Below are 23,906 nucleotides of genomic sequence, written 5' to 3' on the forward strand. Positions count from 1 at the left end.
ATAATATATATATAATTTAATACTATTAAAATATATTTATAATATATATAATAATAATTTATAAAAAATTACAATAATAATTATAAACCCCACCCCCAACCCCCTACCCTGTCTTCTTCCCCATTCTTCCCCCGCCCTCTTCTTCCCCTCCCCCCACCCCCACCTCACTCGCCTCCAAACCCCCCTTCCCTCCCCAGCGAGGGCGATCGCGTCACCTTCGCAAATCATTACCTAGGGGTGAGGAGGGTGCGGCGCCCTCCTTCGCAGCCGCAGTTGTAATTTTTTTTATAATTTAATTTAAATAATATTTTATTATATAAATAATTAAATAATTATTATATAAATTAATATTTTGTTATTAATAAAAATATATAATATTTTAATTAAATAATTATTATCAAAACAACATTTCAAATTATTGTTATAAAGATAATATTTTATTATTAATAAATATATATAATATTATATATTAAATGTGAGAGAAGGGAAAAAATGTAAAAAAAAAAAGGTACTTTCATAGAAAAATCGCAGTCAAAGTGCGTGTGACCTAAATTTTGTACGGAGGAATTTTTTTTAACTTTATTTTATATCACAAGGGGGTATTTGATATTTTAATTTTCATAGGAATTTTTTTTAACATTCCTTCACAGGTGGCCTCTGAATTTTTCCCCTTTATTTAATGGAAATAGAGTCCTTTTGTCTGATTACAACCATGAAATGGGAAAGGTGAAATTTTTAGACAAAGAAAGACACCCTAAGCAAAGTCAGCAAGGGGGTTCAACTCATAAATAAGTATGTCCATTAAGTAAAAATTCTAACCCAAATCAAATAACAGAGGGGGGGGGGGGGGGGGGAAGGAGCGGAACAGGAAATTTACTGGATGCAATTGCAATTCAACTACCGAAAACTCTTGGAGCAGCCGGAGTAGGAAGTCCCCGACTGAACATATTATGGGAGGCTTTACGAATAAAACCCGCATTATTCAATTAAATCGAATATCCAGATCGCTATAAAGGTCCAGACTTAGCCTTACTGTTTGTGTTTTTATTTTCAGTTTCCAATGAAAAATATGTGTTTTCGGTTTTATATAAATTTTTTTGTGCAATGAAAATATACTTAAATTAATGAGAGTGTGTTTTATATTGAACTTTCGTGTCAAATCGTTATATTTTCAATAAAAATATCTATAAAAGAATATATTTTCATTTTCATTATTGTTTCAAACTGAAAAAGAAAACACAGACAAATAATCTTGCATGACACGATTTTATTGCACACGACCCACTAGAATGTTGGATAAATGTTCTATTACAATCTCACTTCTTGATACGGGACAAATAATCTAGCATGGCACATGGAAAATTCTAATTCAAATCGGGTTCGACCTAATTTGAACCAATCATATGGTAAGTATAATATACTTGTCGTGTGATTGATGTACCGTTCAAAAAAAATGATAAATTACATATCAATTGTAATGCACTTGCATTGTGATTGGTTTAGTTTGGCTAAACCTGATCCGAATAAGAATTTTTCCTTGGGGTATCAAGTTTGGACGAAAACTTAAAATGACAATATTAATCTTAAATTAAATGGCTAAACCATATAGTTCAGACTATTTTAAAAAATGTCAGGTCCACCAAATCTTATGTCAGATTATTTTATCACTACATAAATTAATATAATATACCATAAAATTTTGTTTTATTTTGTTTAATTTTAGTCATGCATTAATGAATAATACCGTAATTCCATCCTTGAATGTAAAAATGAGCTAAGAGTTCAATTTGCAGTTGGTCTCGTTGAATCTATGAGATTGTCCTATAATTTTAGGTCAGTATACTTATTGTATGATTGGTATAGTTCATATAAAATAATCAATTACTTAACTAGTATGATACATTTGCTTTGTAATTGGTTTGATTCGATCAAAACCTGGTCCAAGTAACAAAACTCTTTAAAAGCTATTTTTCTAAAAATATCTTTTAAGTTCTAAAAATAAGATGTTAGGAGCTTATAATTTTTTTTTATAAAAAAAAGTAATGAGTTGCTAGCTTATTTATAATATTTTAATAAATTCCGTCAAAATTAATTACAAATTATTTTCGTTACCAAGATCTTCTGAGCTCCAAAACGATCTTATTTACATAATTTTTTTTTAGTATGTCGAATATCTATCATATAAAATAAATATTTTATCTAAATATATTAAATTACTTATACGACTTAATAATAAAAAATAAACGGCAAAAAATTAATAGGGTACAATGCTTGCATGTAGAAAGTGCTAAATGGTACTTGGCAATCCCGCTTTTAATCACAAACAGAAAGGCGGATGAATTAGATTTGGTGGAATCAAACTACTTATAAAATAAGTGTATCAGACTTATTATGTAATTAATTATTTTTTTTAAACTGTCACCTATCACACGACAAGTGTATCATAAAGTAAGTGTATTCCACCATACAATTACGATTATTATAAAAGTTTTCAAATTTGCATGAACAAAACTTCTCCCATAGTTTTTTTAAATAAACTAATATACGTTAAATTAAATCAAAAGTACAATGAAATGAATTTTTTTTAAATAAATTGAAAAATATAATATTTAAATAAACTATTTAACATATAAATTTCTTAACATTGTACTCTATTTAACATATAAATTTTTTAAATAAACTATTTAACATATAAATTTCTTAACATTGTACTCTATTTAACATATAAATTTTTTAAATAAACTATTTAACATATAAATTTCTTAACATTGTACTCTATTTAACATATAAATTTTTTAAATAAACTAAATAATATAATGTTTGTACGTTAAATCAAATCAAAAGTACAATGAAATGAAAATTTAAAATCTCCGTGAGCAAAACTTCTCCCATAAGCTTCCGTGCCAGCACTCCGTACAACAGTGATCAGAACTTCTTTCATAAGCTTCAGTGCCAGAGCTCTGTACACCTCCCCGCCTCCTGTTTTTAGTTTCAAATTCCTGGGTAAATTCCCACTTTCACTTCCCTCTGAAAACCCAAAAATTCCAGAAAAAGTTTGGTAATCACAAGTTCCATTGACTAGAATCAGAAAGGAAGACCAAAGATGGATGGCTCTCCTCATCAAGAAGCTCCACTACCACATTCTATTGAGAAAACCATTCAGAAAATCTGCAAAGATCAGTCCCAGCCTCCCATCAGCTCCTACGCCCGGAAACTGCTTGCTGATATTGGTGAGAAGGCTGCCTCGGACCTGCTCGCCAGGATTTCAAATCAGCGGATTACCAAATCTTTCTCTGGTTACATTATCACACTGGTGAAAAAATACCACCCTGCTGTTGTTCCCAGCTCGCCTAGTAAAAGGTCGCTGTCACCTTCCTCTAGCTCTCCCCGCAACACTTCTCTGAAAAAGAGTATGGAAATTCTCATAATTTGGCGGTTTCTTTTTTCAATTTTCTGCCTCTGTATTTGCTGTTTACTATGTCTGTAGTATTTGGCGTGGTGGGGTGCTGTCTTTTTTGAAGTTATTCTCTTTCCATGCTATTTTGGGTTTGTGGTGGTGTTTGGTACTGTTTAAGGTTGTTCTTGATGTTCTAGGAGAAAATGCAGACTTCTTTTCTTCTTCTGCTGTGAAATTTTTGCATGTCATTTTGAATAACTATTCGATGGCTCTGTTTGGTAGTGTTATATGGCTCTGAATTCTGAGTTTTATATAGAAACCCCTTTGTTTTGACATGATAAACTTTCATATCAACCACCATCTTACAATGTTGGTCTTATGATTAAATTGTACTGGGATGGTTGCTTAAATCATGGGTATATTAAGCGTCACAAAATCATGATCTGCTCTTTGAGTAATTACCTCTTGACAGAGGCGGCTAAAGGAGCAGACTAAGAACCCAAATACAAGGGGACAAGTTGATCGCAACGTAATTTATAAGAGCTTGACTAGCACTGCCCCTCAAATGAACACACAATTGAACTTCACCCCCAGAATAAGAAAATGCCCTTCACCTGTGTGAATTTTTCCTCGTGTTCCAGAAGGAATGTCTCTCGGATTTTCTCATGTCTTTTTCATCACATGACTTTTTTCTGTGAAATTGTGTCTGTTGTAGCAGTTTTTCCCAAGAGTTGTGACCCCTCTTTTTCTTGTGATCTGTGTGGTTCATGCCATCTTATGGATGATTCTTTAAACTTGTTTTCATTTTGAAAATCCATTTCTGGTAAGAAAATAATTATTGCCAAAAGTAAATTTAGAATGGAAAAATTTTGATGAGGCATGTTCAGTTGTAAAAATATACACTTGTTTCCTTCAATGTTACATATACTTCTCCTCTTCAATAGCCATTTTCAGCTCTACATTATAATTTCTCGGTTCTACTGAAAACAACTCCATAATCAGTTTGACTAGTCTGGTGAGTCTTTTACTCATTATATAAACAAAATTATTCAAACCACGATAATGGATCTCTGTAAATTGAGTTCTTTGTAGTGCGTGAGAGTTTCCTCTAAGTTTTCTTCTTCTGTTCTTCTCTAGAATGGTAAGCACTAGTTTCCTACAACTTTTTTGTTGCATGGTTATATGATATTTCTTTCATGGATTATTAATGAATCTGAATTCTCCAATGTCAAATATAAAATGAGAATAATCCTTGGAGTGCTGCATCACAGGCCCTCTACAAATCGGTCGCTTGCTATCATTTGAAGATGACGTTCAAGAAACGAGAGGGCCTATATTTGAACACCAGACATCAACTGCTGTTGAACTTAAAAATAGTGAACTTAGAGGGATGACAAAATCTAATACAATCAGCCAGCAATTAAGAATTCTGAGCAAACTTGAATACAGGAAACTATTCTTGGTACTAAGCTACACTGGCAGGTTAGTTGTACTCATCTCTTTTATAGTGTTAGGTGTATTTATTGTACTGCTCTGAAATTAAAGTAATATGATTCATTGTCTAGGCACAAGTTGGAAAATGTTATGACTGTAGATGGTGCCAATGACATATTTCAAAAGAAGGATTTGCCAATGTCTATTTTTGAAACTGCAATTTGGAACACCTATGGAAACAAATATTGCAACAAGTCGGATCGTAGTGAGGTCAGATATACATCTCAAGAATTCCCCTTTTGTTGTGGATGTCCAAATACACTCATTTGTTGAGCTCCAAATTGTCCAAAGTTCCTCTAAATTAATTTATGAGTTTTAGTATTTGAAGATGAAGATATCATGCACCTTTACCTTTCACTCTAAATATAATATTTACTTATGTACAAAAGTTAACCAATGTAGAAAGAGAGCATTGAACACGCAAAAAATGGACATAAGTTATGGACCAATGGATTACTTTTTCTTCTCAACGCAAAAGAAAATTATACTGAATATTTTTACTTAAACTTGTTATGGTCCTTTACTCATATATATATTTTATTTAATGATGTGTAAGATATGATGAGGATATCTAGTGCCCCCAAGTTTGCATAAGCTCTTCTCATGTATGTATTAACTTTTTCAGATGTTTTCCTGCAGTATTTAGATTGGGATTTTGGGAAAACCCACCTTTACTACTGTTATGTTCATGAAGATGGAAGTTATCACTTCAAGGTACAGGTCCACCTAAATGTATTTTCATGTAATCACATTTTATGATTTTCTTTTTACTCCTTGTTGACTCAATGAATGATGGGAGTTTCAACATTTTTAAATTATCAAAACTGATTTATAGAGTTCCATATAAGAATAGCTTTCAACTTATATAGCTTTGTAAGAGTGCAGGGATTTTGGCGTGACTTCTCCATTACTTGCATGGTTTTTTATATATTTTAATGGGAATACAAATCTGCTGATTGCCGTCATTGCAACAAAATTTCCTTAAATGTAGGGCCCATGTCTGAGTAGTACGAGAACACACTTACAAAGGTCGTTAGGTGATGATAACATCCTGATTGTGAAGTTCTTAGAGGACGACATGTATGGCGTGAATATTGTTGAGGAAGGAATCCTTGTTGGTTTGAGGCGCTTCCGATTTTTGGGTAATTCCTTTAAATGTTTTCATTGACTGTTTCACATTTTCTGTCACCTGTCCTTGTCTTTCTCATGAGCTAAACGTCTTCAACCTCATTATATGGGATAATATAAAGTCAAGTAATGCCCAAACTCTTGCAAAAGGAATTTCATTAATTTTTCGGACATTGTTTTCTGTCTTGTCACTTGTTAGTTATTACTCTTTTATCTCCAAACGGACCAAACCGACTCTATGTTGATATTTTCAAGCTCTTGTGTTTGCCATAAGTTAGATTAGCAAGTTTGTGAAGTAACCTGTCTGCACACTCTCACAAATACCATTAACATCAAAGTTCCAGTATCTTTGAATAATTGGCACTCTTATCATTTACAGTAGTTATATGCTCAAAGAGCACCAAGTCGTAGAGCTCCCTGGAGCCTTGGCACATGGTGCAGTAGGCATCTTTTGAAGTGAGGCACATTATTGCGTCCTCTTGATCATATATTTTAAAGGTTATTAGGTTTCAACAATATTCTTCAACTCGAGAAACTTCGTAGACAGAATTCTTTTGGTTTTTTTTTGTTGCTCCACCCTCTGTTCTCTATGTATATATGTGTCATCTGAATGAGCTTTAAGTACCCCTTTATATAGGTGTCAAAAGAGGAAAAGTTATGATGTATTTGAACAACTTTGGTATTATCTCTTTATAATTTAATTTAAAGAAATAAATACATCAAATATTTGACATGACATGACTGGTCAATTTGACGTTCTCTTTAAGATTTGTATTTTCTAAAGAGATAAGTATCAAATTATTTGTCTTGACTTGATTGGAACGTACATGCATTTGTTCCACGTTGGGTTGTTTGATTAGTTCAAATCTTTGACTGAAAAGCATGATTTGATTGGATGAAACACTTCAATTTTGACATTTGTCGGTCATTGATTTGATGACAAAATATATATTAAAATATTAATTAATGTACTATTTACACTTGTAATTAATTCAATGCATTCCAAAATATAAAAAAAAGAAATATAATTGATAATTAATATATTATTTTACACTTGTCATTATTCAATCGAGCGTGAAATTTTGCTTGTCTAAAAGAGCAGAGATTATTAATTATGGAACCCATTTTGTTCCTTATTTTGTATTCGTTTTGGTTATAGATTGGATATACCATTTGTACTGCCTAGTGGGAAAATTGTTCTTAGAAGTAGACATTGAACTAGAGTGGAAAATATAGAGAATCAAATGTCAAAAATATCTTTGGGACTTCCACCATGAATCCATATGTGTTTTCCCCAGCATATTTCCCATATGTTCATGCCTGAATAAAGTTTGTCGAGGATATTAAGAGCCCGTTTGGTTGTGTTTTCAATGAGATTTTTTTCACTTTTCACTATTTGGGTAGTTGGGATTTTGTTTGGTCAAGCCATTTTCATTGAGAATGCATTCCTATTTTAATTCTCAATTTCTTGAAATTATAGGTCACATGGGTTTGTCATACTTGTCTTACCTTGTCAGCATGTCTTTTCTTGTTTCAAATCAATTAAAATTATTTCAAATGGCAAGACTCATTTTGATTATTTTATAATTTCACATATTCAATCAATTTGGTCATCTGTCACATCAAAAATACATATACCTATATTCAACATTCTCACACCTATATACCTATATTTGGAAAGAACTAATCCAAACATATTCTCAATTTTCACACAAAAACCAATAAAGCATTTTTACACATTTTTAATTGTTGAAAACTGAAAATAAAAATGAAAACACAACCAAACGGGCTCTAAAGTATCACATAATTCACATGTTTGCTGCTCTATGAAGGAGTACAGGGGACGATAAGTTGTACTTTGTAACCTATTTCCATATCATTGCAGAAGTCTTCAAGTGATCCCATACCATAAAGATTTCCACTATTCCTTGTTCACTTCCTAATCAGCAAATTTGGCCAATCTACCTCAACTCGCCTCTTGCATCCGAGGGACATGCAGTCCAACAAGATTGGTCCATGTCTATTGGACTTTACACACTTACATGGAAACGATTAGGTTGGAGCACATAATACAACCAAAATATACCTCTATTATCAGACATGATGAGAAAAGAATATCACTTTCTATTTTAGTTTTGTGATCTGAATAGTTTGCTTTTTAATGTTTAACTTCTGGAATATAGTCATATGCTCTCTCACTCCAAACAACGTTATTGTGTTTTGCTGCATGCTTTGAACACTCTGGTTTGGGTGATAGCGTAGGAGTTTGCTTCTTTTAGTAAGAATGTTAGTCAATATCCACTGTAATTGTTGTTCAGTCTTCAAAGATGAGCGAAAAGGACGGAAGAAAAACCAAATAGAGAACGAAAAGGCCTATTCTTGTGCTGTTAAGTGCCTCTTTGTTCGAATTGATTCTGTTGATCCTGTTGAAGATAATAATTATATATTGTCCGGGAAAAGTGTCGGTGAAGTGAGGCGCCTTTTTATGCATGTGCACACTGTCTTGACCATGGAGAAATATATGGCCAGGTTTATTCTGTTATTATTTTCCCCTTTCGTGTTAATATCTTTCTGAGATCCTCTTATGAAACATGGAGTTTCTTGCTTTTGGTGCCCTCAGATTTTCCCTGATCCTGTCAAAGACAATAAAGCTTCAAGTTGACTTTGGTGCTATTACAGTTGAAACGATTCAAGATATACCTTTCAGAGTAATTACTTTTTATTTCTTCCATTTTGTTTTGTATTCATTTCAATGTATATGTGTGTGTGTGCATGTGCTTGTTTTTCATTTCAATTAAAGACTCGCATTTATCTTTCTTGTTCCATAATTTTAGGATGATTCTGGTTCTCTTATCTGCGATGAAGATGGGAAGCCTCTTTTACATACGGATGGAACAGGATACATTTCAGAGGACTTGGCAATGAAGTGTCCAAAAGAGTTTTCTGCAGCGAAGTATATTACAGACAATAGTTTTGAGGTTAAGATTTTGACTTTCATGTTTAGTAGGAATTAGTTGATCATATAAATAGAAAAAGAAATATATGTGTCTGAAGAGTGTATTAGAAAGCCATTTTATCAATCACTGTCTGGCGTGCGCTGATATTTATTGCTTTAGTATGTTATTTGGATTTTGAAGTTCATAGCCTAATTGTTTACAGCTTGAACTTGATGAGTTTTCCTCTTTTGGATTCTTAGGTCATATGATCTATTATTGAACTATTTCTCTGAAGCATGCATGATAAATAGAATGTCACCATCCTTCCTAATTTTGCAGTATCATAGAAAGCTACTTTTGGCTTTACTTCAACTTTCTAAGCAGAGCTCCAAAAAACCTTGATATTTTATTATCTTTCTACTCTAGTTTTGGTTAATGGGAAAATTATATGCTCACTGTATGTTCTCATACTCTTTGGTTCCCTTGCGAATTGTGGTCATTTTCTCATTATTTGCTTTGGATGCATAGAATTATAGCTAGGACATAGTTCTTGATCTTGATGAAGCTGCATTAAGCCCATATCACAATGAACTCAATGGAATTGAAAACTCCTCAATTTTACCAAATTCCGAAAGCTGTTCATGCTGGAGTTGGGGCTATTTGAACAATTTTCTCATTTGTTGAACTCTATTATATATATTGTAGACTCTGTTTAAATGCTTCTGGAACTTCATTAATTCATATATTCTCTTAACTCATTTCCTTTTGCAACTTTAGACATACCACGAGTTTGTCGACATTGACGATGCTTCCTGTCAGACAAGGCTAGCAAAATCAAGAAATAAGGAAGCGGTAAAGTTTTAAGTTTGAATAGTTTTTTCTTTTTCTTTCATTAGCAAAGTTCCAGAATCTTCTCTCTCCATTATTTCTGAATTCTTAGCTAGATGTCTGCTTTTTATCCATTCTTTCAGCCTTTATTGATGCAATGCCGTTTGTTTTACAATGGTTGTGCTGTTAAGGGAACTCTGCTTGTCAATAAAAAGGTATGTGATATATTTATTGCACATCTTTGCTGTTCTGAAAATTTTATTGTTGAAGATACAAATTTATTGCTGGCTTCGGCTAGAATGCAGCAAAATCAGTCATATAATGGACAGAAGATTAGTATTAAGTAACCACCAAAACACAAACTTCTAGTAATTGGAGCTATAATCATGACTCAACCTTCCTTTATATTAAACTGGCTCTTTGTTATCAGAACTGCATAGATACTCATGATCAGCTGCTATAAAATCAATATAATCTTTGCACATATCAAGCAATCAATGGTGATATCTTGCAATCTGCTGTAAAACCAGCAGGGAATGCATCACAATTGGTAACATAAACATATTTTCGCCATCTAGAAGGAATGGTATAAGATTCAGATGCAAAGTTTTGGCTCCCCATCCCCTTAATATTCGCAACTTAAAAAAAGTGAAATTAGGAACGAAAAATATACTCAGAATTAAGAAATGATGGCCATGAAAATTGATTTTCTTTATCTAGAGTAAAACTTCCACGATTTTCTTTGTGCAAAATTTTCTTGATTTGGTATCATCACACAATTGTCGGTCTCTCTTATTATTTCTCAGTTGTTTATTTCGCAACATTATTATTCCCTAAGTAATTTGAGTTTGATGATTACCCAGCTTTGTTAAGTAAAATAGCTTTGTTGTTTGGTGAGAGCTATACACTATGTTTGTTTTCATTTTCAAGTCATCACCGAGATGAGTTAAAACATATCTAATGTTTGCCATCACACAGAAACACCTTATCTGGATGTTTTTAACTGTTTTAGCATAAATACATATATATATATATGTATACACACACATATACATAAATATATATAAAAAGGACATGATTTGATAATGATTTGACAATGAACAGTAATTTTTGTCTCCTAAAACACAACATTAAACATACAATATTTATTTTAAATTATCTCCAAAAATAAATCCAAACATACATACTATCTCTAAACCATACTTATTTATTTTTGTTTTTCTCTTTCTATCTCCACAAAACACAAAAGAACATTCGGAAAATAAATCCAAACACTATGATAGCTTTTTGTTTCTTGTCCTTCTTGGTGATGCAACATGTAATACCCGACTACTGCAGCTTAAACTAGGAGAAATTCAGATTCGACCCTCTATGATTAAAGTTGAGAGAGACTGTACAGCGCCAGTGCAAGGGAATTTTAACTCGCTGGAGATTGTTGCTATTAGGTATTTACCTCCGGATAATCCATTTTTTCCTTTCCCCCTTGCATTCCTTGTCTTCCTGCAGCGTTTTCTTTTATGGATATGTGTATGCCTGTCTTTTTCTTCTTTCTCTTTTATTTCCTTCAACAGTAAAGCTTGTCATCTTTTCTGTTGTAAAATTCACAACAAAATGCGCTTGAGTGTCACAAAGTTGCTAAAGCTTCATCTGAATTGTTTGATGGATATATTACTGAATTGGGGTTTCATGCATTTGAAAATTGTGTGAGAGGTTCGTCTTCACACTAGCCTTTTGATCTTTCAACATAAAAGGGAGGTTGTAAATTTTCCATTTCAAGTCTAAAAAACAAAAAAGAAAAACACATTTTTGTGGCACTTACTCACCACATTGAAGTTACTTAATAAATTAATTAGAGGATCTCTATAACTCATTGCTTTCTTATTTTCTAGCAAAGTATTCGGTAAGCATAAATTTTTATTGAAATAACACTCTATGCGTACAGATTGTTCTCTGATATGCAAGCTTTTTATATTGATATATATGTATATCATATATTTCTCATTAGGTCTTCCCAGTTATTCAAGTTTGATTTTGCTTTGATTAGTACTTGCTGACTTTTGATACTCATCTTCAGTCATAAACCTGGCCGAACTTTCCTATCAAAAACTTTGATTTCTCTCTTGAACTATGGTGGAGTTCCTCAACAAGTCTTCCTAGAATTGCTGACAAATGCTCTGGAAGACACTCAAAAAGTCTACTCCAATAGGCATGCAGCTCTAAGAGGTAATTTTACAAGAGCAAGTGCATGTCTTTTTGTGTTTCAAACACCAGTCCCCCCCTTCTTTTCCACCCTTTTTGGATTGACTAGTAAGGTGCATGCACATTACATGTGGACAATTAACATTTATTTTACTTTTTATTAATATCTTTAAGAGATAATAATAAAAATTATAAACGTATTACAAATTTTGAATTGTTTTGAAAAATATAATTAAGAATAATTATTTGTTAAGAGCTAATATAAAAATTATTATGTCTTATAAGGGATAATTTCATTTTTCTTACCCAACATATACCCTTTTTCAATTTTAGTCCTCCAGGTTTTCAAGTTACCAGACTTGGTACCCAAAGTTTTTAATTTTTATCCCTGAGTACCCTCCGTTAAGTTGACCATTAAAATAAACGGTCAACCCAATTTAGGAGGAAAAATTAGGTGAGATTGGGGGAAATTATTTAAAAAATGCAGGAAAAAGAAAAAATTAAGAAAATGGAGTTTTCTGAAAATGTTTAGAAAAGTAAGTAATCATCGCGGTGCCACAATTTATATTTTTTTAAAAAAAAATTTGTATGCCATCGCGGTCAGTGACCGCATTGACAAAGTTTATTAAAAAAAAAAATTTTTTTTTAAGCCACCGCGATCACTGCTGCTTTTATTTATAAAAAAAAATATTTAATTTGTGAATTCCAATTACAATTAATATTTGTGAATTGGGCCAATTTGGCTCAATTTCACAAATTATATATTTTTTATTTTTTAATAAATTAATTATATTTAATTATTTTTAAAATTATATTAATTTTTAAAATACAACGAAACATACAAATAATAATGTACATTTTTCTATACAATTCTAAAAAAATACAATGAATCATACTCATAAGTTTGCGACAGTGTTGGAATCCTTCGATTGAAACTCGAGGCCATAATTCAAAATTTAGAAAAAAATGCAAGTAATTCTTGTGATACTATATCTGTATAAATTATTATCTTATAAAAAAAATTGGCAATTTATTATTTTTTTTATTTTTTAGAATACAATAATTTATAAAATAATTTATTTTATATTTAAAATAAATTATTTTTTGAATATAAAATAAATTACTTTATTATATTCAAAATAGCAATTTATCTCTTTGTATTTTTTAAAATAAAATAATTTATTTTTTAAATATAAAATATTTTTTTTAAATACAAAATAAATTACTTTATTTATTATTGTATTTTAAAAAATAAATAACAGTAAATTGCTAATTTTTTATATAAGATAATTTATTGTATCACAAGAATTACTTGTATTTTTTTCTAAATTTTGAATTCTGACCTCAAGTTTCAATCGAAGGATTACAACACTGTCGCAAACTTATTAGTATGGTTCATTGTATTTTATTTAGAATTGTATAGAAAAATATACACTATTACATTTGTATGTTTCATTATATTTTAAAAATTAATTAAATATAATTAATTTATTAAAAAAATAATAAATTTGTGAATTGGGCCAAATTGGCCCAATTCACAAATATTAATTGTAATTGGAATTCACAATGTGAATTGCAATTCACAAATATATATATTTTTTTATATAAATAAAAGCAACCACCGCGGTCAGCTTAAAAATTTATTTTTTTTAAAAAAACTTTGTCACCGCGGTCACTCATACAAATTTTTTTTTAAAAAAATATAAATTGTGGCACCGCGGTGCCACTTACTTTTCTAAATATTTTCAGAAAATCCCATTTTCTTAATTTTTTTTTTCCTGCATTTTTAGAATAATTTTCCCAAGATCTTGTCTATATAAGGGCATGTTTGGCTACCATTTTATTCAACACACAAAAAATTTCAGTTTTAATTTTAATTTTATAATTATGGACAATGTAAAAAAAAACTAACTTAATTGTATAAAAAATACTAATTCAAATAGTTATGGAAGTACCAATTCAAATATTTCCTCCCAATTCAAATCATTATGGAAATAAAAATGCATGCTAAATGCAGAGTAATAGAAATAATCGCCTAGCAATAATTCAAGAAAACTAGCAGAGTCTAGTATTCAATTCCCATTAGCATTGTTAGCGAAAAATAAATAGAGAAAAATTGAATAAGCCACTTAAAGGGTGTCAATGTACTTTTGAGTCAAATAAAATTGCATATCCATACTTTGATATACTATACAGTTGGTTGTGTACAAAATAAAAATTACATTTCAATTATTATTTTTGGCGAAGAGAATTTTGTTTATAAATTTATTAAAACCTTTTATTTCACTAGTCACAAAAGAAGCAAAAAAAAAAAAAAAAAAAATATTTGTTAAAATAATTAAAAGAAAAGTATGAAAAATCATAGCATCAAGAGTATGATAATATTTGCGTTGTGGCCAAGCAAAATGAAAAAAGAAAAAAAAAGTGCTTTTTCCAGTAAAATTGGTATGTTTTGATAGAAATTGGATTAAATATGTATTCTCTTTCAATTATTATCCTTAATTATGAAATTGAAATTAAAAAGAATTAAAATAAATTTTTTTGTGTGTGTTGAATAAACTGGAAGCCAAACATGGCCTTACATAGACAAATTCCTGCCTTATTTTTTCTTCAAAATTAGGTTGACCGTTCGTTTTAACAGTCAACTTAATGGAGGGTACTCAGACAGATGAAAACTAAAAACTTTGAAACCTGGGTACTAAAATGGAAAAAGAGGTATACTTTGGGTACGAAAAGTGAAATAATTCCCGTCTTATAATAACTATAACTATTAAGATTTTGTTATAAAATGTTCATAATGAATATATAATTTCATTTTATTGATTTGTTCATTTTATTTCTTATTCTTTTTTGTATATCATGAAGTCAACCATTTTCGTGCAATTATTGAGCAATATAATTCTAACTTTGATTTTTCCACGAAAAGTACCAAGAAAAATAGATTTTTGACAGTGCAGGTTGTAATAAATTATATATATTTTGTTATCACATTTATTATCTCTTTTTTTGGTCACTAATATATAGGGTGTTCTTCTCTTTGTAGCTAAATTCATGTTATAGTTAACATGTTTGAAGTCAATTTGATAACTTTATAGATCAAGTTTAAAGCACTAATATTCCCTTAATTTCAACATTATAGTGCTTTTCATTAAAATAAGTAAGAAAATTTGTCTTCTACTCAACTTTATTTCAATTTTTTACGATCAAATTAAACTATTTTTTACATATATTCTTAATTTATCCTTAATTTAATCAAACTATAGATTCTTTTACGATCGAATTAAACTATTTTTTACATTTCGTTAGTAACAATTCTTCTATTATACATTCTCATTATCTTAAAATCCAAATAAAAGATCTAATCTATTAAGCTATTAGGAAAGATGTAAATAATCATTCATTTGAACCTAACCCAAGTAGAATTATCTTACTATTATTTTCGAAATTTCAATTATTCTTTTTTTTTTTCAGTTCAATAAATCTTGGAGAAGCGTACTAGAATTTTGCTTAACAAAAAATTGCTCCTTACTATCACAATTACAATTGGTAGATTTGATATTGTTTTAAACACAGTTTTAATTTTACAACAATGACATCGTTTCATATTGTAGTTCTTACTATGCATTTTCTTATAACCATATCTTATATAACTTTTTATAGATTTCTTTAACAATTAAAAAAACTAAAACTAAATTTGCAAATCAAAGCACAAATCAACTCAATACAAAAAAGATTTAAGAAAAAAATTCGAAATGATATAAATTTTGAAACGCTAATCCATTTGCCTCAATTTTCATTCCTTTTTAAGATTTTTTATTATCTCTCCAGATGTCAAGGCTCAAAAACTTTTATTAACATTAATTATTTTCTTCATCTTTAATTAAAAAATTGAAAAATCAATTTTTTAAATAATATATATAAATAATTTTGGTATTTTTTCAATTTTATCCAAAAATACATGTACCAAAATATCAATTTTATCTAATAATACATGTACCAAACAAAAAAAACATAAATTTTCTATTAGGCATTTCATCAAACACCTTCAAAATGAAGTGAACTGAACCGAACCGAATGTTCGGTTCGGCGGTTTTAAAAATGGAAAATTGAACCGGTTTCGGTTTAAAAAAAAATGAAAAATCGGTTTTTTTAAATGATATATATAAATAATTTTGGTATTTTTGAATAAAAACCGAAATCGGTTTTTTAAATGATGTATATAAATAATTTTCGTATTTTTTCAATTTTATTCAAAAATACATTTGCCAAAATATCAATTTTTATCTTATAATACATGTACCAAAAAAATATATATATATATTGGGCATTTCTCAAACACTTTCGAAGCTAAATTTGTAAGTCAAATTTTTTGAATTTCTTCTACTTACAAAGAAAGAAAAATTACCTGAGAACAAAGAAGAAGAGGAAAGAAGTCACTGGTGGCTGCTGTCGTCGTCTGTGTTTTCTTTTCTCACTTTTCATTCTTTTCTTTTTCTTTTACTTATCTTTATTTTGTATTATATTAATATTAATATATATAATATAATATATAATAATATATTTTAATATAATATAAATAATAAAAAATTTTCGTTTTTCCGGTTCGGTTCGGTCACCGATTGGTGACCAAAAAAATGGAACCGAAAAACCGATTTAAAAAAAAGAAAAAAATAAAAAACCAAACTGAATTTTTCGGTTCGAACCGGAAATTCGATTCGATCGATTTAATCAAACTTTGAACACCCCTAGAAATTGTAACACGTGTTTACGATAATTAATATACTGTATTAATTTTGTTATTAATAATCTATTCGAACAATTCAACGTGTCCTTTTCACAGGCTTTAGCTTACTAATTATCAATTAGTTACTTTGTTTATAAGAAAATTAGTTTATTTGACTTTCGAATAACCTTGAACAAATTTATGATAACTACATAAATATTGCGAAATAAAAGAAAATGAAGAAATGGAATATTGTTAGTCATTTAAATTTTAATAGGTGCCAATAGATTATTCTTAGGTCTCTATTAATAACTTATTAAATGATCTAAGTAATAGATATTTTTATGATTCTTGTTACAATCTCATTAATAATTGAATTAATAAAATTATAATGTGTAATACAAAATTTTAATCCACCTATTTAACAATTCATACTTTCTGTAATGGCATAACTATGTTTTCTATGGTTGCATGTCCATTTTTATTTATTATTTGTCTTTTTATGGAAAATAGGTATATGTGGTGATGCTTCAGGAGTGGCTCTTATACCTTAATGTATTTTCTTACAATGAGCAATTTCTATCTTATACTATTGAAAATATTGAATATTTTACACTAACATTTTGCTTCTACAATATCATAGATGAATAAAAATCATATAACATTCAGTAATCACACCCTAGATGTTTAAGTTATTTACTAGATGTCTTTCAAAATGTTTGTTTTACATGATAATTTATTTATTTGATTTTCATGTGTCGTTATCTGATTTTAAAATGACAAATGATTTAACTAATTATCATTTATATTTGTTTGGAAATTATGCTAGAAAATTTCTAGTTATTTGGATTATACCTTAAAGGTATGTTAATCTAATATGTAAATTATATTATTTTGGAAATTATGCTAGAAAATTTCTAGTTATTTGGATTATACCTTAAGAGTATTTTAATCTAATATGTGAATTATATTATGAATATATAAAAAACAAGTATCATGTGACAGTAATTACTAGGAGTAAATATGAATAATATGAAAAGTAACTAATAAGAGTAAATAAATTTAATGTGAAAGTAATTAATAAGAATAAATAAATGTAATGTGAAAGTGATTAGTAGAAATTAATAACTATACTATTTTACATTTTTATAGGGTGAATGGCAATTTATCCCCCTATGATATTGAAAATAAGCACATTACCCCTTTATGAAAAAATTATAGCAATTTACCCCCCTATACTTTTTAAAATGAAGCAATTTACCTCCTTATATAGGGAGGTAAATTGCTTTATTTTAAAAATCATAGGGGGGTAAATTGTGGTATTTTAAAAAATATAAGGAGGTGAATTGCTATTTGTTTTTTCATAAAGGGGCAATTTGCTTATTTGCGATATCACAAGGGGGTTGCTTGCATTTTTCCCCATTTTTATACCTAGCAATAATATTACATGGTTAATTTAATCGAATAAAAAAATGATAGAAACTTTTAAGCGTATGTATACTTTTATAGATATATAGATATATGAGTTACTTTTTGTTCTTATTTCCTAGAGATTTCTTGACTAACTGACGTGAATTTACGTCACTCTTACTCCTACACCCTTAGTGGGTCGTGTTTCTTCATAGTATATTAACTTCTTGAGGTCTCATTTACATTATCAATTGAACTATAATTATTTTTAGAATGTGTTTCTTGCAGTTGCCTCCAATCATGACGGGTTAGACTTCGGTTATCTTGCACAATTAATGATTTCATGTGGGATACCTCTCAATGAACCATATCTCAATCATTGTCTCTGCAATCTGAAAAAAGATGAAAGAGCTAAACTTAGAAAAGGGAAGGTTCCGGTTGGTGAGAGCTTTTACTTGATGGGGACAGCTGACCCAACTGGTGTATTAGAGTATGATCAAGTCTGTGTTGTCCTGTAAGTAAACAAAGTCCTTCAATCCCACTTTCTTCTCGACCTCTCTGATATATTTTCCATGTTATGCTTTATGTATGTTGAACTTTTTAAGTCAAACTTCAGAGTTTGTATTTTGTTCTACCTTGCTGGAAAACTTTATTCTCGTTCTTGTAGGTATATAGATAGCCTTCCCTAGTGACCGACAACATTCTCCTACAAAACCCCTATCCCTAGTATAGATCATCTTTTTTCACAAAGTATAAACACTTCCATTTTCTCCCCCGTATAATCACATGCTTCACTTACAAGCACGAGTTTCTTGCCTATTAGTTCAAAAAAACTTTGCTGATTTCTATCTCCTTTGCGAATTCTTTTTGAAGTATGTGAGAACTTTATTTCAGATCCTGTAATTTCAGTTACATTCTCTTTTTGGGTGAATTTTCACCAAGATATTAGCCAGTTTTATTTTCTTAAGAAAAGAATTTGACAAGTTCGCCAAAATAAATAAATAAATAAATAAAATTAAAGAAACTGTGACCTGCTTATAAGTTTTGGTAATTATGCAGAGACAATGGTCAAATTTCGGGGAAGGTATTGGTGTACCGGAATCCTGGATTGCACTTCGGGGATATTCATGTTATGGAGGCCATATATGTTCAGCAATTGGAAGATTATATTGGAGATTCCAAATATGGCATATTTTTCTCTACAAAGGGAGGTAGGTCTGCGCCTTATGAAATGGCAACCGGAGATTTTGATGGAGACATGTATTGGGTTTCAAGACATCATGAGGTTAGTAGTATCCATCTATTTTTCTTTTTTCCGCTGTCTAGTAGAATCACACATTAGCTACTATATGTCAACTATATATTGAAGATTCTGCTGCTTATATGTGATCATGCTAGAGTTTTTTCTCTATGCTTTTAGACCATAGGAAAATCCCACCTAAAATATTATCTACTCTAGAACCTTAGGGTTAAGGTCCAATTGATCAATTAGCATTGTGTAGCTGTTGGGTTTGTGCAACATGAGTTGAGTACAATCTATAATCCACTAATGGGCATGTGGGCATGTATTGTTAGTTAACAGCACACATGCTAGAAAGGTTGAATTGGTTATCCTTGACAACATCAACTACCACGCTGCAATGCAGGGGAAATAGCACTTTTAGTCCCATTAGACAAAAAAGTGAATGAGGAACAAAAGTGCTAATTTTTGTAAGTTACGGGACTCAAACTGCTAATCTCATAATGAATGAGACCAAAAGTGAAACGAGCCTAACTTATGGGACAAAAAATGTTATTTCCCCCTGCACTACACAACCCTTTTAGGATACACCACCCCTTTGTGGCTTAGGTTGCTAATAAGATTAGAAGTCGGGAATTTGGATATTTTCATATTTAGAAGCTACTATTCTCCTGAAAAAATTAGGATGTGGAAATTGATTCGTGAATTCTATAGTCCATTTTGAAGTTATGGACAGTGTTAGGAAGGTGGCCAACTGATTTGATATAGCAGTTGGGACTTGTGTCAAGCTTCTGTTGCATGTCCTTTTGTTGGAAAAGAGATTTGTCATACATAAGTTGTTGAAGCTACATTCCCTGAAGTGGATGAAACGTGAAGGTTTAGGAATCAGCAACACTTGTAACACTATGGATGATGAAGTGGAATGACTTCACAAATCCTCATATGCCAGTTCAACAGTAGGAATCTCCATAGTCAGTAATAATGGAATTTAATATCAGGAACAGCAAAACGCTATATATTTTTATTAGCCAGTGATATACGCAAGCGTTGTGCATATTTCAAGTGTTTTTTTATTTTCTTTTAGTTATTGAGAATAAAATATCTTTTGTAAGTTATTCAAGGTAAATTACGTTAACTGCCCTAAAATTCGATATAATTAAAAATATATGGTCGTTGTTTGAGAAATTATCGATACCCATTCATAATAATATCCGTCCAACAGTCGTACCAATCTTAGGGTTTCATTCAAAAAATTTTGTATTGAATTGCCCAAAGTGTCCTTTTAGACCATGAGTTATGAATTTACATTTTTTTTAAAAAAAAAATCATATATATTTTTTATAATAACATTTGTTCAACATCAAATTTTACATATTTTTTTTATATTAGTGCACGTTGAACATCAAATTTTTTTATATTTTGTCCATTTTGTTTAGGAAAACCAAAATTCTAGCAAGGGTAAAGTTACAAAATTATGTTGCATATCAAGAGGGTATCGGTAATTGTAAAGTTGTGTACGTCAAGAGAGCTCGATGTAAATTTATCCTATTTTTTAAAACATTCTTTTGATATATGAGTAGGGGGCGGAAGGGGAGATTTATGTTTTTGAAAATTACACCTTTCATCTACAAAATATGACATTTCCAATTTGATCACTTCCCCATATTTCAGTTGTTGAAGAATTTTAAAGCAAGTGAACCGTGGGCTCGTGTCTACTCAACAAAAGAATCAAATAGCAAAAATCCAAAAGAGCTTTCATCTGAGGAGTTGGAACGTGAACTATTTCGACTGTTTCTTCAAGCTAGGAAGCCAAGGTATGTTGTTTTGCAAACTGAGGTTTGTTACGAGTGATGGATTGTAGTTCTAATTCTAACTTTCTAATATTTTGAGAATATTGGTTTCTACTCTGTATATCCATTTTTCAGTGAATTCCACCTGATTCATGTCATTTTTCGTAAAAGCAAGTTCCACTCTCTATGTGACGAGACAGTTTAGGTCCACTGCCTATATAATGTCTATGTTGGTATAGATGCAAATCAAAACCTGCATCATTTCTGGATGGTGCATTTCATTGCTCAAATTGGTTTCAACTGTTGTAAGTATGCCATTTTGAATAATAGTAATAATACTTGATCAGTTTTCTGTTCATTCTCCCCTTTCTGGTTACTGGTCTGTATATTTACTAATCGTTGTTGGTTCCATGTATGAACTTTCTCCAACATTGGCTGTTTTTAATGTCATTTTGATGGACTTCTCCTCTTCCAGCTTTGAAATGTCGACAGCTGCTGATAGCTGGCTTGCATTTATGGATCGACTATTGACATTAGGGGATGATCGCACCTTTGAAAAGGACTGTCTAAGGGAAAAGATGATTCACCTGATTGACATCTACTATGATGCATTAGATGCACCTAAAAGTGGGAAAAGGGTAAAGTAAAAATTATTTTGCGAGTACTCTTTATATTTTCTTAAATTTCCGAAACACAAAAATTCCAAATCGTGTGGCAGCAGTCCCTGTCTCCCTGAGATGTTGGAGGCTTTTCAGACAATTTAGCTTCATTTATATCTTGCTATCATTAGATACTGCAAAACCCAGCGAACAACTGTTGTTTGAAAAGAGTAAGCGTCGCTGGTGTTACTAAGGCTTGGGAAGCTCCTGTTTTCGACATGCTACTAAGTATTGTTGGCTATTCGGGCATGCCAAACCAACAGGCGATTATAATTTGAATGGGGCTATTACCAGAAAGTTAAAATTCAATTTTTTAAGTTCCCATATACATGATGTGAATACTACAATTAAACAACTTGTTTACAAATGCAGTTCTTGTGAAACAGGTCAACTTACCGAAGGAGCTGAGACCAGAGATGTATCCTCATCACATGGAAAGGGGGCCTGAATATAGCTACCATTCAATGTCTATCTTGGGTCGAATTTATGATATGATTGAGGAATTCAAAGATGAGGTGGTGCCTAAGAAAGGTAAATATACCTTATGCATCGATCAATAAAACTGACTAGTTGATTGAACGCGTTTTCCTGAATGATATACACGGCTAAGAAACAAGAACACTCCGTTGTTTCTCTTTTTTCTGCAGAAATATGGAAATTACCATGTTTTGATATTCCGATACCTGAAACATACATTCAGAAGTGGAGAATTAACTACGAAAACTACCGCAGAGAAATGGCCAAAGCCTTGAACTCTAACTACGAATCAAAGAAAGATGCAGCGAATGACGTGATCAAGAAAAACAAGGAGGTAACTTAACTTTCTATCGGAAAAAGAAAGAGCGCAACTCTCAGCCCAAATGATTCTTCTAACAAGGTTAAAAATAAGTGCAGTTTTTGTATGATGCTCCCGACATGGAAGAGAGTAGCAAGGATACGACGGTGATCTACAAAGAGGCCCTCGCTATATATCACGTAACATATGACTACGCAAAAAGTATGGATGATATTGGGAAATGCAGTTTTGCATGGAAGGTAGGAGGGTCTGCCCTCTGCAACCTGTATGCCTGGAAAACAGCTGGTCCTAAGGAGAAGCCGCTGACAATTTTGCCTTCTGTTATCCGTGAGGTGTTGAACTAGCAGCAGCATACATAAGATCAATCTGTTTATATAGGAACTAGACCTGTGCTTGTGTAGAAATGGCTTCTTGATTTATGATGTATGTCGTAGTTGAATTTGCTTTATTAAATAGAAGTTATATTAAGGATGAGGAGGTTAATCTAAATTATATGTAAACATACAGAAATATCTTTATTTCTCTTTACTGTAATTCTATCTCATAAGCCTGTAAGAGTATTTTCATCAGCGTATATTAACTATAACCGTACATAGTAAAGTTGGTTCATTCGGATTTGTAATAATCTCTTAAGTTCACTTCTTCGCGTACCTAAATTTTAGTTTTTATTTCAGTTTGAGACCATTTTCCGGTACATGACTCAGTGGGTGTTTGCAAAAGCTTAATTTAAGTACTTATTAGCTTAATTTAAGTACTAGAAAGGAGTTTGTAATGGCTGCTTCTGTTTTTTAATCACTAAAATTAAGCTGTGAAAAAAGCTAGAATCTCAAAGAAGCATCTACCCAGCTTTTCCAGCTTCCAGGCGCTGCTGTAAATATTTCAAAATTGTTTTGAAAGGAAAAAGACATTATCCGCCAAACATTTTGTATCCTTGCATCAAGGAGCCCATTTGTTTATTTGTATTATCAGAAGGAGTTGTTTGTAATTTTTACTTTATATATATAGATATGAGTACACATATACATATATAAAGGTTTTAAACAAATGTGTGTCGATGTGTACATATATACATACATGCTTGGTTGTCTGTTTGCATGTAACTTGAGAATTAAGGGAGTTTACCAACTTGGGGATTTATGTGAAGTGAAGAAGACAGAATAATTAGACAAGTTGTGTTGCTGGTGTTGGTGTCCCGAGAGTTGCACGCCCAGACCGTATTACACAACACAACCCTGTTCTATAATGTAGAATTTCTATGTGCATAGAATGTATTTCCTTTCAAATCACGAAAATTATTTTTTTCATT

At 30.9% G+C, this 23,906-nt stretch overlaps 1 protein-coding gene across 3 annotated transcripts; it reads left to right on the forward strand.

Moving 5' to 3' along the window:
* The first annotated feature begins 2,882 nt into the window (after nt 1-2,882).
* LOC105173547 (putative RNA-dependent RNA polymerase 5) lies at nt 2,883-23,147 on the forward strand. Of its 3 annotated transcripts, none has more exons than XM_011095330.3 (19): nt 2,888-3,410; nt 4,669-4,879; nt 4,963-5,101; nt 5,531-5,605; nt 5,883-6,033; nt 8,338-8,548; nt 8,640-8,727; nt 8,854-8,997; nt 9,733-9,807; nt 9,927-9,998; nt 11,122-11,228; nt 11,858-12,006; nt 18,404-18,629; nt 19,175-19,400; nt 21,027-21,169; nt 21,621-21,783; nt 22,191-22,335; nt 22,452-22,615; nt 22,699-23,147. In XM_011095330.3, the coding sequence occupies exons 1-19, from the start codon at nt 3,104-3,106 to the stop codon at nt 22,942-22,944; spliced, it is 3,042 nt and encodes a 1,013-aa protein (XP_011093632.1). In that variant the 5' UTR covers nt 2,888-3,103; the 3' UTR covers nt 22,945-23,147. The 3 variants fall into 3 exon arrangements, with proteins under 3 accessions (XP_088731923.1, XP_011093632.1, XP_020553693.1); XM_020698034.2 differs by having other exon boundaries at nt 3,220-3,360; XM_088875797.1 differs by lacking the exons at nt 22,191-22,335; nt 22,452-22,615; nt 22,699-23,147 and adding an exon at nt 21,864-22,100 and having other exon boundaries at nt 2,883-3,410.
* Nucleotides 23,148-23,906: the final 759 nt, after the last annotated feature.

This window comes from Sesamum indicum, linkage group LG11, assembly GCF_026168435.1.
Source record: "Sesamum indicum cultivar Baizhima isolate 11 linkage group LG11, ASM2616843v1, whole genome shotgun sequence".
Taxonomy (NCBI): Eukaryota; Viridiplantae; Streptophyta; class Magnoliopsida; order Lamiales; family Pedaliaceae; genus Sesamum; species Sesamum indicum.